The following is a 16417-nucleotide window of genomic DNA, read 5'->3' on the forward strand; positions in this document are numbered from 1 at the left end:
ATAAAAAAGGAGTAGATAGGGGCATCAAACACTGTATTTATAATAACACTGAGATGCCTAACATGTTTGCACAGTACTGGTAAAAAAAATTTAGGAAAGAAGTTTTGTTTTCCTAAAAAGTCATGATTTTTTTTTTTTTTAAGCTTAAATTGACATTGATTTAAATTGACCTTTTTCATTTTATTTAGTTCACTTTTCTAAATGAGACTGTACAAATAATATCATGTTATCTTTATTAATATGTTACAACATAAAGGTGCACATACAACATGTACAAGTACCATTAATTAATGGTACCGATTTCATATTTCGGAGATGTCTTAAGTACTGTTTTCTAAAAAAAAAAAAAAACTTTTGATGAATTATTTGTTTTTAACCGATTTCAATCATGATTTATTAAATCATATCAGCCCCAGTACTGCATATATAAAAAACAAGGCGTTGAAGAAAAACCTAGGAGAAAAAAAAAAAAAAAAGGTTAAAGTTCTAATTTTCAATACAAAATTTTTTAAATTTCAAGTTTTTTGTTTTCCTCCTTTAAAATGGTCTGTCATGGTCCACAGGCCGCGACCAACTAAAATAAGATTCAGCATCAGAACCACTGTTCTTAAAATGCTGCTGTTCTGGAATTTCAATGCAGAATATTGTACTTTGAAAAAATTGTGTGAATTTTATTATTTCCACTCTTGTCTCAAATTTATTTAAATTTCTTTATCTGTCTTAGATTATAAAATCTGTGTCGCTCCAGTATAATGTAATAATAAACATTTGTAGACTTCACTGTAATCAATAATATCTCTGCATTCTTGTTCATTTAAGCTGTCATTAATATTACACTAGGGTTATTGAGTGCTTTTTTTTGTTTTGTTTTTTACTAAATCTACATTTAGTACCTGGTCAGAGTTCAAATGCACAAAAACAGGTAACAAATCATTTATTATGCTAAACAGATGAAACAAACTGAGCCATGATAGCAGCAATTCAACTATTGGAATATTTACACTATCACATCACACCAAGGATATATGTAACCCTTTACAATGTAAACCAATGATACAAAGAGATTTAAATGCTAGAAAACAACATGATCTAGCCACAAAAAAGAGAGACCCTTGCTTTCTGCAGCAAATAGCTGCTTGTATAATTAGGCGTTCATTCACTGAACATTTCAAAGCGTGTTTCCACAAGTGAACAACAATCTCGATTTGCTGCTTCACGAACTGTTTTGCAATTCAGCTGGAGGACGACGAGCCTGACGGTGAATATGAAAAAGACGAACCATTCGTGATGATTGTCCCAAAGCTGATGTGATGCTCTCACGTTACTGTTCAACAAGTACAGCCGACGCTGAATAGTCGCTGTATTTTAAGAAACGATACGTGCACATGTAACCAGACCTTGTAAGAATGCTTTGCACTGCCCCACGTGGCCACTGCATGAATTACACCCGGAATGGACTTGCTTGCTTGTTGGTGAAGTGATATGATTTTTGGACTCCAGCAAATAATAATTAAAAAAAAAAAAACTTAAGAATATTGTACAATGATTTTGTAAAAAGGAAAACAAAAATCTGTCAAGTATACAGTGGGAGGTCTGGACTGCTTCTGCAGAGTAGCAAACACCATAAACACCACCTAGAACATCGAAGTCCATTGATTTAAACACCACAAAGAACCAATGGTGATGTGTTGGTTGGTTGGTTGGTCTCCCCCCTCTCCTCCTCCCCCGGTGTGTGCGTCTGTCAACACACAGTACGACACGAATGTGTTTGTGGCTGAGTGCGTTACTGAGGGAATGCCTCATCTTTCATCAGCATGCGAGGACTTTCCTGGTTGTCCAAACGACGTCGAGGGCCCATCATGCCTGGAAGGTGCCAAAATATACAAGTGTGTATGTCATTAACATAACCAGAAGTTACACAGATGAGTGTTTCCAATCAGTTTAAGGATAATCGAAGTGCTATTATAACATGAATATCGGCAGGTACGATTTAAACATATAGTTACGTCCGTTAATGTGTGGGCAAAATTATTTCAGCTGTCAATTATGGCATACTGTAATCCAATTCTGACAAACAGTGTTTAAAGGAAAAACCAAAGAGCATAATCATAACCGTCATTTTTTATGAATTCTTCAAATCCGCTGCAGTTATTAACACACATAGAGAAAGTGCCATATGTCCCACAACAGTCCGTGAATGTTCTTGAAGCATAAGTGAGAGTCTCAGCTTTGATCTGACATTTATTTGCTTTGAATTCTCGTATGGAATATCTACAGACAAGACAGCATTCTGTGAACAGCACACGGAAGCAAGGCTCAAAAGTTCTGATATTCAAATTCTGCAAGCTTGTTATTAAACCATCTGATCCCCAAGCAGATCGAGCCCCGGGTCCTTGCCCCCCCACACCCACTGTGGGCTCATTTTTCACTGTAACTGCAAGTCCTGCACCTCCATGGAAACAGCACAATCATGGCTAGGAGTAAGTAGAACTCAAAAACATCTTTTGCACAGTGTAACAGTTATCACACAAGAAAAAAGTTCAATTTCTCTGATAATTTTACAAAAATTGTTAAAACACACACACACACACACACACACACACACACACACACACACACACACACACACACACACACACAGTAAAACTCGCATAATGGGTTCAAGTGGATCAGCAAATTTTGTCTGTTATAATTGAAATCCGTTATATGTATAAAACAGACAAAATACGTTATCTGCATAAAATGGACAAAATCCATTATGTGTAGGTAGCGGACTAGTTACAGTCAGCAAGCACTGAACAATCTACGGAGAATCCCCCAGAACCAATTAGGCTTTCATACTTCCTTGATTGAAGTCTGATCTTGAATCAAGGCCTGACTCATTTAGGGTCAAAACTTTATCTGAAAAAAAAAATAAAATAAATGCCTGTCTTAAATAAGTATGGGGCATTATGTGCATTAAAAATATTACATTTGGTTGAATCATTATTTTTTCTTAGTCCGCTGTGGAGTGGTACCTGCTTGTACACCACTGTAAGACTATGCAATGATGTCAATGCGCACATGACCCTTTTACAAGTTCTCTGTTGTGTCTTTATGGAATTTACTACACCAAGAGCGTTTTTTTCTGAATTAATTTGTCCCCCAACAAGCTCTACTTCCTTATACAGTCATCAACCTCCAAACCAACGGTACGGTAGATACATTTTTCTCCATGAATTGCAGGTCATTTGAAGGTCTTTTTATGACTCAGTGTTGTAAAGTTGGCTATATTTGCGGACATTTCTGCCAAAAGTATTTGATCAATGATCAAAATGTAACTGGCGTGTCCACTGCAAAAACTAATAAAATATGACGGGACAGGAAGGACTGAAACCAGAAAAGTAACAAATCACAGCCCTTTGCGGTGTCATTTAGCAGGTGCACGTCAGGCTGCGGGGAAGACTTCGCAGCCACACAGAGGCCTCTGATCTAAAGTGGTTTAGTTTGTCGCACCCAGGGATATGTGTGAAACTTAACACCATGTTACAATACCAGCAACAAGCAATAATAATCATCTGCCTTGAATTACGCTCTGCCTCATTTAGGTGCCGAGTCTGAGCACAGTTTGAACAAAATAAATGGCCGGGCTTTTAATCAAAGAAATAAGGTACCCACTTTCCTCGAACTGGCAAGTGTCAGTGCTGAACTTAATTTCGTACCTCTGTCACTGAGTTCATCCAGACTGCTTTGTCCAGTATATGCAAGGGGTTTTTAATGGAAATACATTGCAACCAGACAGAAGGCTTTGTCAGATGTGAGCGACAATCCGTTATATACAGTGTTTATTACATGGAAAACCATACAAAAGCACTGGGCCTTTTGCTTTTGTCTGGTAAGTGCGAATATCCGGCTTATACAATGACAGTTTAGTCAAGTTTTACTATATATAGATACACACAGACAGGCAGAACCAGTCACACTTTCCCATATAACTGAAAGAGAAAGTGTGTCCAAACATCTCATTTTTGGCAGCCTTTTAAGTTAGATGTGGAATAAGGTCTTTTAAATGAAACCACTATTTTCAGCTAAGATTTCATTATTTTTCCTAATAGCAGTGCTTGGTCCAAATGAGTAACTCACAGACTGTCACTAATGTGAAAATATAATTTCTTCTATTTTTAGTTTCTGGCAATAATAATAATTTTGATGTCACTTTGGCATGTTTTGGGGTTCAAAGCATTAAATGCAGCTCTGTAGTTTCTTGTCCACAGTTGGGTCAGAGCTTGTTTTTGGATGTACTGGGGGAGTACTTCTATATTATAGCATGTTATTATGTTCATTGACAATGACCAGGAGAAATAAATGTGATTACATAATAAACATTTAATGGGGCAGTAAAAATTACAGACAACATTTAGAAATGTTTAAGAATTCATTAGACTTACTGCTCTTATGCTTGAATGATTTGGATCTTCTGGGTGAGTTTGGATTCTGGGATGGAAAACACAATAAAGTAATTCTGTAACTTCTAAAGAGATGTGCAAAATGTGCAACAAATTAAAAGGCTTTTTACAATGAACATTGAAGTACCTTATCAGATTTCCTTTTCTTGGCTGTAGAACAAAGACAAAGTGTTATAACCTGTATAAATAATTGTATAAAATAATTAAGTAATCATCAGACAATATTACCAATAAAAAAAAGATGCCAGGTATTATTATGTCACCTTTCTTTTCTGCCCCATAAGACCAGTCATTATCGTTGACGTCGTCATTGTCCTCTTGGTCACTCTCTGACTTGTTACTGGTGTTGTTACCAGTGACTATTCTGCAAAGGAAAAAAGACATTAAGATGACACACAAGACAACATCATCAGGGAGAACATTCATGCATAATACATTCCAAACTGCAAAAATGTTTTTCATTAGCAAATATATTAAAGGACTATGTAATTTTTCATCACATTTTTCTAAAGCCTCCTGACCTTAACTAATGCTCCCTGTAAATAAATAAAATAAAATAAAAAATGGTTACTTCACACAAGATGGAGAGTGTGGGACGAAGCCATAATAAAAGACAAATTATGTAGAAAGACTGAGTGGCCGGTAGCAGCAATGCAACACTGAAATGCTGACTGGTGTAAATACATACACGCTTATGAGCCACAGCTAACACATACAACCCCAATTCCAATAAAGTTGAGACATTGTGGAAAATGTAAATAAAAACAGAATACAATGATTTGTAAATCCTCCTCAACCTATATTCAATTGAATAAACCACAAAGACAAGATATTAATGTTCAAACTGATAAACTTGATTGTTTTGTGCAAATATTTGCTCATTTTGAAATGGATGCCTGCAACACATTTCAAAAAAGCTGGGACAGTGGTAAAAAAAAAAAAAGCTGGGACTGCGTTACATCACCTTTCCTTCTAACAACACTCAATAAGCATTTAGGAACTGAGGACACTAATTGTTGAAGCTTTGTAGGTGGAATTCTTTCCCATTCTTGCTTGATGTATGGCTTTTGCTTTGCATAGTAGAGTTTTAACTTGCACTTGTAGATGTAGCGACGAACTGTGTTAACCAACAATGGTTTTCTTAAGTGGTCCTGATTCCACACGGTAAGATCCTTGACACAATGACGTCGGTTTTTAATGCAGTGCCACCTGAGGGATCAAAGGTCACGGGCATTCAATGTTGGTTTTTGTCCTTGCCGCTTACGTGTAGAAAGTTCTCCAGATTATCTGAATTTTCTGATTATATTATGGACTGTAGATGATGGAATCCCTAAATTCCTTGCAACTGAAGATTGAGAAACATTGTTCTTAAACTGTTGGACTATTTTTTCAGGCAGTTGTTCACAAAGTGGTGATCCTCGCCCCATCTGAACATTTTGGGGATGCTCCTTTTATATCCAATCATGACACTCACAATTAGTGTCCTCAGTTCCCAAACGCTTATTGAGTGTTGTTAGAAGGAAAGGTGATGTAACACAGTGGTAAACATACCACTGTCCCAGCTTTTTTGAAACGTGTTCCAGGCATCCATTTCAAAATGAGTAAATATTTACACAAAATTTATCAGTTTGAACATTAAATATCTTGTCTTTGTGGTGTATTCAACTGAATATAGGTTGAAGAGGATTTGCAAATCACTGTATTGTGTTTTTATGTACATTTCACACAACATCCCAACGGCACTGGAAAATTGGGGTTGTACAACAAAGTAATGCCATACTGTCAAAATATTCTATTACAAGTAAAATACAACTGCTTTCTGCTGCCTCATGATGGCAATGCACCAGCACTGCACCTGACCACACCTCATTTGAACAACATGGCCACAGGAACACAGATTTGTGAAGTATACTTTGCTACTTACACAATGGAGGAGTAAAAATGACAACTTAGTTGGTTGGAATTGGCAATCCAGGATCATCTTTGGATTTACGACACCACATTAGCCTGCAAAGACCATCAATATCCATAACAGCAGGTGGTGCTAAGCTTCGAGTTGCACTAATTGCTAATATGAGCGGAGCGCTGTGGAGCGCCACGAAGCTTGCTCTATGGTAGATGGAGACACAAACCGGAAATGGCACAAAAAAAATCTTCCCAGTGGGGGAAAAGCCACAAACCCTTGTCGTAAAATGCTGCAAAAAGCCACAAACCGACAGTAGACGAAGGCACAAACCGGAAATGGCACAAAAAAAAATCTCCGCAGTGGGGAAAAAGCCACCAACTGACAGTAGTTGAACATAGACATTATAAAGAAGAGTAGACACCGCATTGGTTGCTGGGGTGCAAGAAATGCGGCCGCCATCTTGGAGCGGTCATCGTAGTGATTCTATCACAAGGTACAGTGAAGGTTTGATTTTATAACCTTATTTTCTTTTTAATCTTTCTAACATAATATGTGTGAAATACCAAATGTTCCAATACTTTTGGAGGGCACTGTATCCTAAGCTTATGATGAGTGCAAAATGAGTGTGGTATTATTAGTTTTGTTTAAGAATATTTACTTTCACTGTTGCTGCACCTTGTGTGAAATCATAGTCACATCTTATATCACACTGATATGACAATATTGCAATACGATAATTTGACTATATTGTAGGCAAAAAATAAAAATGCTTAAAGAGTGGGGTTCTGGGTGGGAGACAGAGCCCCCCCACCCCAGAAGCTGAAAGGCAAAAAAAAAAAAAAAAATTAAAAGGCAGGGGGTCGGGGGCAGAGCTCCCCCAGAAACTAAAGGCAAAAGAAAGAAAGAAGAAAATAAAAGGTGGGGGGTCTGTGAAGATAACTGAAGTCCAATGATTCATCTTGAAGACTTGTCCTATAAGATTCAAACGATGTCCTCTGATCCAAGACAGCGATGTTGCCACTCAGCCATACAGATGTATTCTATGCAGTGTTGCCACAGTTACTTTGAAAAAGTAATCCAATTACCTGATTACCCCTAGAAAAAGCTGTTATTTAATGATTACTCAATTTAAAACTACTTAAGTTAGATTACTAGTTACTTTATTAGTTACATTCGGCAGCTGCTGAATATAACTAAAGTAACTGTGGCAACACTGCTTCTATGTTATTATGATTTTAATTTTTCTCATACAACAGCATGGATAGTGATGCATAACATTCTATTGTCATATCCAATTAATTTTCACTTTTTGTGTGTGTGGGGGGTAGTATCCACGCAATAAAAAACATCTGTTGCGCTCATTTTAGATCCACTTTCTTCGAATCCTCTATCATCTGGATCAAGAGTTAATCCAAAATATTTAGCTGCTTTACTTGCATACCTGCGGTTGGCTATGCGGCTGCTGTTCGTCCCATGCCCAAACATTTCTCCAGTGTGGTGCAAAGCGCGAGGCAGCGATACTTCGACTGCAGTTGGGACATACACACTCTTTGTTTTTCCACTGGTTGTACACCTGGCCAAACACATCCAACCCGGCTGGTCCACAATTTCTGGAAATATACAAGAAGGGCAACAGTATTCACTAAACATTTTTACTTTATTTATTGAAAATCACAACACATAGATGTGCACAGTTTCAAAGAGATTGCTGGATTTCTAAGGGTTACTGACCAGTATGTTATGTCACCTTTGGCCTTTTACCAGCTAATGTGAATATGTAAAACTGATTTCTCAGACATTTTAATTTCCTGATACGAAAGCTAATGTATGAGAACAATACGGATCTTGTATTACACCCTGACATCATTGTGTGTGTGTGTGTGTGTGTGTGTGTTGTACACAGTGAATGTGAGGTTATCACTGTCAAGTGCTTAGCTTCTGATTCAGATGGAAAGTGCTGTTTAAAGTGTAGGTGACACAATATGTAATCTTTTTTTGAGCATTAAGACTAAAATTAAACCACAATTTGAAATGTATCCTTTCCTGGTGCGCAGTTACTGAAGAGATAAATATTCAGATTTTGAACTGCGCGCCAATAAAAACCAGGAACTTCTGGGCGAGTCCAACATTGGAGAAGAGGAGGAGGAAGTGGCATCAGTGCCAGAACCATTATCTTAATAATCCCATTAATTTATGGATTTTTACAGGCTACTGACAGCCCCGTTTCCACCAAGTGGTTCGGGTCGGTGCTGCACAGTGTTTTCGTTGTCAGAACGGTTTAATTCTCACCAGGCAGAATCCTTTTTGATTGGCAGGTGGATACACTTCTATTGACGAGTGTGCACGCAGGGTGTCTGCTGCTTCTCCACTCAACACAGAGGAAAAACTGAGTATTTTCACTTATTTTACTGTTTTGTGGATCAGGGATAATTTCATTGGTGCAGACAGACGTTATGAGTAGATGAGGGACTGTGAGTCTTTCAACTTGCGGTGCAAAGTGGCCTGCGGTGGAAGAAGAGGAGGCTCCGTTAACAGCAAACACTCGATCCATCAGCTGCAATTAACCGATTACAGCCGCGGTGTAACCTGGCACCAAACTCCCGTGTGTGACAAATGGACTGGCTTCTTCAGCCAGGACATAAGGAATTATTTTCAGATGTCGTTTTGTAAAGGTGGATAAGTTTTTCTTCAGACTGAAGATGATCTCACTGAAACAGACAGGTAAGACTATATTATTTACTCCTTGTGTGAATCGTTTTAATATTTAACGTGTTACACTACTAACATACAGTACACTAACTGTATTTAAGGAGGAAACAATATTTATTTTAAAAATAGCTGATATTTTCAATCCCTCTGTCATTTTTTAGATTTGAAATGTACCTGTTTCTAAGAAAAAAAAAAAAGAATAAAAAAATCCACACTTCCTCATCACTTTTTTTCTGATGTCACAGATAGTAAAACAAACTATTTTAATCAGTTGATTATGACAAAAGAGATGCAAAAAAAAAAAATGTTTATCAACGCCACCAGCATGCCAAATCCTCTGCATTATTATTAGTTTTTTTTTATAATCACCATTCTGTGTTCTGAACACTGCCAATATCGTCACTGTTGTCAGATTGAAGGTTTTCCTCCAAGGTTTAATCTCCCTCATTGTTGTCTAAATAAGGCTCAAAACCATAAGGCTGTGTCCCCATAGCTTATTCAGACACACCTTCAGACAGGACTTAAAAAAAAGTCAGACAACAGCTGCAACCTCCGCTGTGTTTACAATTGATTTGGGCTTGAATCAGCAGGGTCCTGTTCTCCCCAATGAGGTAGCAACAATACGGCCACAGCTAAGGGCTGAAATAGAGCTCAGACTTCAGACAGCTGTTGTTTATCCTTCACCTGAGCACTTATCATAGACTTTTATTGTTCAGGATTTTTTAAAATATCAATATTTCATTATTTTAGTGATTTGCGCAATGTTTTGGTGTCACTACACGTTAAATGTAGGTCAATTTACCATTGAAAGGGCACTGGGAAGGTACACACATGACCCAACAGTCCTCTCCTCTTTTCAACATTTGTCTGTCCCTTTTGTCAGTGGGGATCTCACAAAAATGTTACAAAGCACACTTCAGTGAAATCTTCTGCAAGAGTGTGCCAAGCACAAGGAAACATTTTTATTATTAGTTCTGGAGGTGATCTGATCCAACAAATCAGCACTGAACATATAACCTCTGGCTTCTATTCGCCTAACACAAAATACCACTTGGTGAATGCAAAGGTAAACTCAAGATGATACAGAGAATGATCTGTACTTTAGAAAGGATCTGTCAATGCAACATCCTGTTCACAAAGTAACGGGACGGACATGCCGGTATGCTAGCAATACTCTTTTGTGGCTCACCGAGGGGTAGAAACTAATGCGTTACAGTAATTTCCCTCAAGGTTTTACAGGTATGGATGTCACCGTGGTTTGGTTCTCAAACACCAAGATTTTACACTGGACATGGTTCTCGAATATTTCAACAGTTCGATACTAGCACAAAGTAGGGAACATTGAGACATTTATCTTCCATCTCTGGTTATGCACCTACTCTTGAAAACAAACAAAAATAAATGAAGGAGACATCCCCTCACTAATGTCTACTGACTGTTTTATCTGGATTTGGTGAGATGGACATGTGGAGGCATCACAATAAAACTGACCTATAAATCCCTTTCAGCTGACATTTAACAGCAGATGATCCCTCCGTCTGCTTTGGTGTCAAGAAAGGTTCCCTTGGCTGATGTCAATATATCTTTTTGAATGTTCTGGTTTGAGGGACAGATGGTGGTTTAATTTTCATGCTGCACCAACTATAATGGACCAAAATAATAAAATAAAATAATAAAATAAAATCCATACTTTCTGGAGTATAGGTCACATATCTTTTTTTAATACTCCAGTGTGAGTTATATACAGAAATATCACATTTGTTGTTAATAAGAATAACTATAATGGCTATTTATATAGGAATTTCCCCAAGAACAAAAACACGAAACAAAATAAATATTAATAATAAAAAGGACACTTCAACTGTTTACAACTGAAGCGGATGAGAGTCTTCAACTCCCCCTGGATGGGACACCAGTCCATTGCAGGTTACTTTTACAGCCATGGCTGGAACACACTTACAGCTATGTCACAGACAGATAAAATGGACTGGCAATCAAACCTCCAGTCTACATATTGTTAGTCCAACTATTTACCTCAACATTGAGCGATTCTGTCATTCTTTTGCTATACTTGTTCTGGTAACAACTATGCCATTAATTAATCAGAAATGGTTACAGTTACGGCAGCCGTAAACCTAAATCTTGGAGCTATGCTTACGGCAGCCACCTAATTGATGTTCTGCGACTCTGTGCTCTTTACCAAATCCTCATTAGTATCGTGGAAAGTATCTTCAACTGTCATGCGGGAGGAGACCCGTGTTGGATTCTCCAACAGGGAGAAGAACACATTTTGTTCTTCACTCCCTTTGTATCAACCAGCATTTTTTTGTTTGTTTGTTGTTTCAGTTATAAGACCTACAAGATCATGACATTTGTCAACTCTCCACAAGTCTTGGCTGGTCTCCGTTGTGATTTGTTATTTGTGTTTACACCATGCTTGCATTGTGACTGAATTGTGTGAGTAAAAACTATGTTAATATCCACGATCATTGACGCAAACCCATGCAGAGTCAACTGAGAGTCTATTACAACCCACAGGATCAAGTTAAGAGTGAGTTGAGACGTGAGAGTTTATCAAGACCAATAACGACACCCATGTATTAGTTACTGGTCACACAACTTGTGCAAGTGTTTTAAAACAGTTCAATACACTTGCACACTTGTTGGAGATCAACGTGGAGTGATGGCGACCAGAGGGATCCTTTTCCGATGGCCGTGGCTATGGGTACGGACCCGTATCTACAGAGACTGTTCGAAGATACGGAGGGTGGTCTTACCGACCAATCAGAATGCGCAAATATGGTCCGTACCCGTACCATATGCGGCTAAAGGTCCGGCAAGGCTTCAAAACTCATCTGTACATTGTCCGTATCTTCAGTGAACCCATGGAGCTGTAAATGAGAACTAGAGAGTGCACTCCCAATGCTGCACACTAAACAAAACGCCCCTTCATGGACAGTGACATGACGTCTCCTAACCGGGCAAAATATTGATGAAGTACACGGATGTTAATGCATTTTCAATGGGGATTCGTGACTGAACACACTCAGAAAAATGTTCACAAAATACCTGGATAGTCGAGCCAGTAAAAATTAAGCTACAGTAAATTATGTCAGGAAAGTATTAAACTTACTCTGACACACACATTCCCAAATATTAGTGTTGAAAGTTACAAGGATCTGCGCCGTTGAAGCTGCTGAGCTGAGGCGTCCTGCTGCAGGAGCTGTTCAGCACAGCGCAGCTCCGTACCTTTAGCAGTCCCATAGAAGATACAGATGCACGTACCCGTAGCCACTTCGTTTTCCAACAATGAAACCCCAGTGGGAGCCAGTGAGAGTGACGGCAAGGAGGACAATTTTTGATTGCGGACTCTGTGTAAATGGGGTGTTAGAGTTAGGGTGTCACGTCACCGCCGTAATAATAACCTACCAACACATACGGTTACTCTAATAATATCATGGGTTGAATAGTGACACTCTGAAGATGAGAACGCTCACCAAAGTCCCTCATGCTTTCTTGGTCCGTGTCATCCAGGAAGAAGTAACCCTGCTTGACGGCCCGGTGGACCTCGAAGCAAAGACCTAGACACGCATCTTCCACCAAGTCAGACAGGATGTCCTGAGCTAGGCCCTGGCAAATGAGGGGGACAAAGCGGGGACAAGTTAGTCCACATGACGCGCCTCAATGCAAGTTCAGAAGACAGACAGGACTTGGGTACCTCCAGTTTGCTGTTGTCCAGGCTGGACATTGAAACCTCCTCCATTTTCATTTGCCAGAACTACTAGATGAGCCAACGCTGCTGTGGTCATGCTGTAGCGCAGCAAGCGTCGGCCAGAAGAGGGCTGCAGCAACAAACAAACAAACATTACAACCACATTCAACACACCGGCGACAATCAACCACTGACGTCAGCCTACTTACAATTTACACGTCGAACACCGGCAGGGAGTTAAAACTTCCCACGATTATAACCTGCGAATAAACACGCAGACAGTCTGAGCGACAAACACAAACAAACGTTTTCCAACACGCCGCCCTAATGGAAGGGGGGGCGATGTTAAACAGCAGGAACAATACTTTTATTTATTTTTATTTTTTAATTTATTTTTAAAGGAAAGCACGGGCGGTTTAAGCGTCTGAGAAGCTATTTACCGAGCTGGGCCGAAGAAAAGAGAAACAATGCGGCACATCTGTAGCCGAACGTTTTGCGCCGCCGCTGCCCGGAGCTCCGCTGCTGCACTGCGGCTGTGCGACGCCACGACGAGCCGTACGACCACCAGGGAGCCAAACCGACGGTACACCGGCAGCCCGATAATAGAACACCAACAAAACGCGCACAACAACGCCCGCAGCCAGAAGCTAATTGTGTTTATTTACATATTTCGGCAGGCATCCATCTTTACATCACGCAGATCAGACAGTAGCAATCGATCGCTGCACGGGTTCCCACCACAGCGCTTCCTGCAGCACTGCCGGGATGTTTTTTTTTAACCCCCGTTATGTGACTGAAGGCTCTTTTTATTCTTTTTGTTATTGATTTAGTGTGACTTAAACTACACCAGTGATATTATTTCATAAACGCTGCACAAAAACACAGCATACTTTACAAAATTCCCTCCAGTTACTGCAGATCAGATTGTTAAAGCAACAGTCTGTAGGATTTAGAGGCGTTTTATTAGCATAAATACAGTATAGCATTCATAAACATATGCCGAATTTATAATTATCTACAACTAATTATGTTTTGATGATCTTAGAACGATCAAATTCAAATTTATTAATTTATATAGCGGCATTTCACAATGAAATCGTCTCAAGGCGCTTCACACAACATAAAAAAAAAACAAAACTGAAATTTAAAACACAATAAAAAGATGACCATAAAAGAATACAAGAATAAAAACATCATAACACTGATGATAAAACATGGAAAACAAATGAGCCTTTAAACGTGACTAAAGTCTCCACAGTATCGATCCCTTCAGATACGTGGGAGTAGGCCCTCTTGCGGAGGCCGCCATGTTGGTACAGTAGCCCAAAAGGAACATGCTGTACCTTGACACTTGCACGAATTTGATCCTCACACTGCCACACAATCTGGTGTGCCAGAGAGTAAACTCGTAAACTGCGTGAGCTATGCGCTGCTGTGTGCAAGTGCGCAAAGCACGCATTCATTGTGTGCAAGTGCACAAAGCATGCATTCATTTTGTTAACTACACATGAACATTGCAATATCTATTTGAAAACACAGTGTCACTGTCACTTCGAGTCAATGCGTCTCATTGAATCTATAGTAAATGTAATTTTACAGATACTCATGAGGAATGAAAATGCAACTGTTTTACCAAGCTGTTACAATATAAATTATCTTTTGAGACGATTCAAAATGCGTTCTCCACTCTGAGAAAAACTGCAGCTGTAGAAAATTCCTGTGTGATTCCGCGAGCAATTACAGATAGTTTCACCAGCCAACTTCCGAGAGCAAATGATTAATCCGCTACGAAATTTTTTTTTTATATAATGCAGCATCCAGCAGGCAAAGCGGGTCACACTGGCATGATAAATTGTGCGGCAGTGCAGATTAAATGTGTGCAAGTATCAAGGTTCCTTAACAACAGCTTTTGCATTTTGCAGTGAAATGCAGGAAGATTGAAGAAGTGCAGACACACTTCCTGATCTCTCGATGTGTGGTTTTGTAGGTTGAAATGAGCTTGTTTCTACCAGAATAACTTCCCAAGCCTAGGTTTGCCGGCCACCAAGGTCATTATCGCACTCTTAAATCAGAAGCCAGGCTGATAAAGCAAGCAGAGCTAAGCATGGAGTCACGATGTCTGGGATTGTGTGGTGGATTTGGATCTAGTCAAAGATGCACTTCAGTGACCTTCAAGATTCTGTCAGTGTATCTGTAGAGCAGTGAAAGTATCAAACGTAGCAATTCATAAACCCTGGCAGTGGCGCCAATTTCTGAGTCCTTGTTCTTTGAGATCAACAGACCTCAAAAGACATCATGGCGCCATGAAGTGGCTAGACAAAGCCATTCTGTACCCTTTTGTAGAAGGTCCTGGTGCTTCTTGTCTAACCCACAATTTACCACCGACTTTGATGGAATTGCTTTAGAGCATTCAGAGAAAGTCTAAATGAAATTTGGAGCATTTTCAACCTTTTCTAAGTGTATATAAATGTGTTTTCCAGCTTCACTTCACTTTCACCTAAGAGTTCAACACATTTACACAGTATCACAAATGAACTTGATAAATGTAATTACTGACTAGTCTGTTCATGTGGTTCAGTAATTTTGTTCTGAAATAATTTTAAAACAATTCAACTTTAGAAATTTGTGATTTAACTCCACCTTTGATCCCAAAATGTGAGTGCACCTTTAAGACTTTCAGAAAAAAGAAAAAAAAATGGGTACAAGTTGCTCTGAAAGCATGAAGGGTATTTTAGTGTTATAACATTAAAAAAAAAAAATCACATTGTGATTCACCACCAACTTTGATCTAACAATGCGAATGTCATTTAGGATTTCGAGAGAACATTCAAATATACTTGGGACATTTTAAAGTGCACTAAACTATGCTTTATAGCACCACCTGGTGGTCCAGCTGCATTAAATTTAGTCCAGAAAATGTAAATAAGGGTCAAACATGACACACCCACTTCCCAGAAGTGTAGCAAAAATTACAGCAATGAGAGCCCTAAATATAGGTAATGCAAACCCAAAGTGGGGCTTTACTGTAACACTGCTGAAGCAACAGTTTCATGTGGTAGGCGTGCTGCAGTTAGATCTACTAGATCTAAACATCCTAGATGAAGCTGACAAATATTTAAGTCCTGCATAAGATACATTAAATGAAAGACTGCATGCCAAAAAAATTTAAAAAGTGAGATTAGTCATTCAGAATTTAAAGAAATTTTGATGTCATTTTGGTCCATGTCAAAAATCCATTCTAGGTCTTACAGGTGTAGTGTGCTCATTTTGTAATATTGTGAATAGTTTTCCCAGGCTGAAATGGGCGTGGCCTGTATCATTTGAATTTGAAACAGCTCACTTGACAAAATGTTTAATTCTAATGTGCAACTTAAGGATCAAAACTTGCACCTTTTGGAATTCTCATTAAATTCACTATTTGTGTTTGTTTGCAAGTACACTGGAAAGACCACATAGTTCACATTTTAGATCTTATTGGTTTAAGCAGAAAAATTACTTTTAAATTGCAAGATGTGGAATAAAAATCCTAACTGAAAGAACTGCAGCCTCCCTGTTTGGACCCTAATAAAAAGAACTGTGATGGCACATTTATTCATAAGTCAGTTATATGCTGCTCTACAAATTTATACATTGCTCTTTTAAAAG

The 16417-nt window shown here is 38.8% G+C and overlaps 1 protein-coding gene across 1 annotated transcript; it reads right to left on the reverse strand.

Moving 5' to 3' along the window:
* Positions 1 to 916: 916 nt before the first annotated feature.
* On the reverse strand, positions 917 to 13542 carry si:dkeyp-118b1.2 (uncharacterized protein LOC559983 homolog). The gene is given in 12 exon segments (XM_034193586.1): positions 917 to 1863; positions 4428 to 4473; positions 4573 to 4595; positions 4709 to 4809; positions 7793 to 7820; positions 7823 to 7843; positions 7846 to 7941; positions 7944 to 7961; positions 12558 to 12690; positions 12779 to 12902; positions 12982 to 13032; positions 13438 to 13542. Coding segments are annotated over 10 exon segments (597 nt in total). The 5' UTR covers positions 12830 to 12902; positions 12982 to 13032; positions 13438 to 13542; the 3' UTR covers positions 917 to 1783.
* Between the last annotated feature and the right edge of the window lie 2875 nt (positions 13543 to 16417).

The sequence above is a fragment of the Thalassophryne amazonica genome, chromosome 18, assembly GCF_902500255.1.
Source record: "Thalassophryne amazonica chromosome 18, fThaAma1.1, whole genome shotgun sequence".
In the NCBI taxonomy this organism is placed as follows: Eukaryota; Metazoa; Chordata; class Actinopteri; order Batrachoidiformes; family Batrachoididae; genus Thalassophryne; species Thalassophryne amazonica.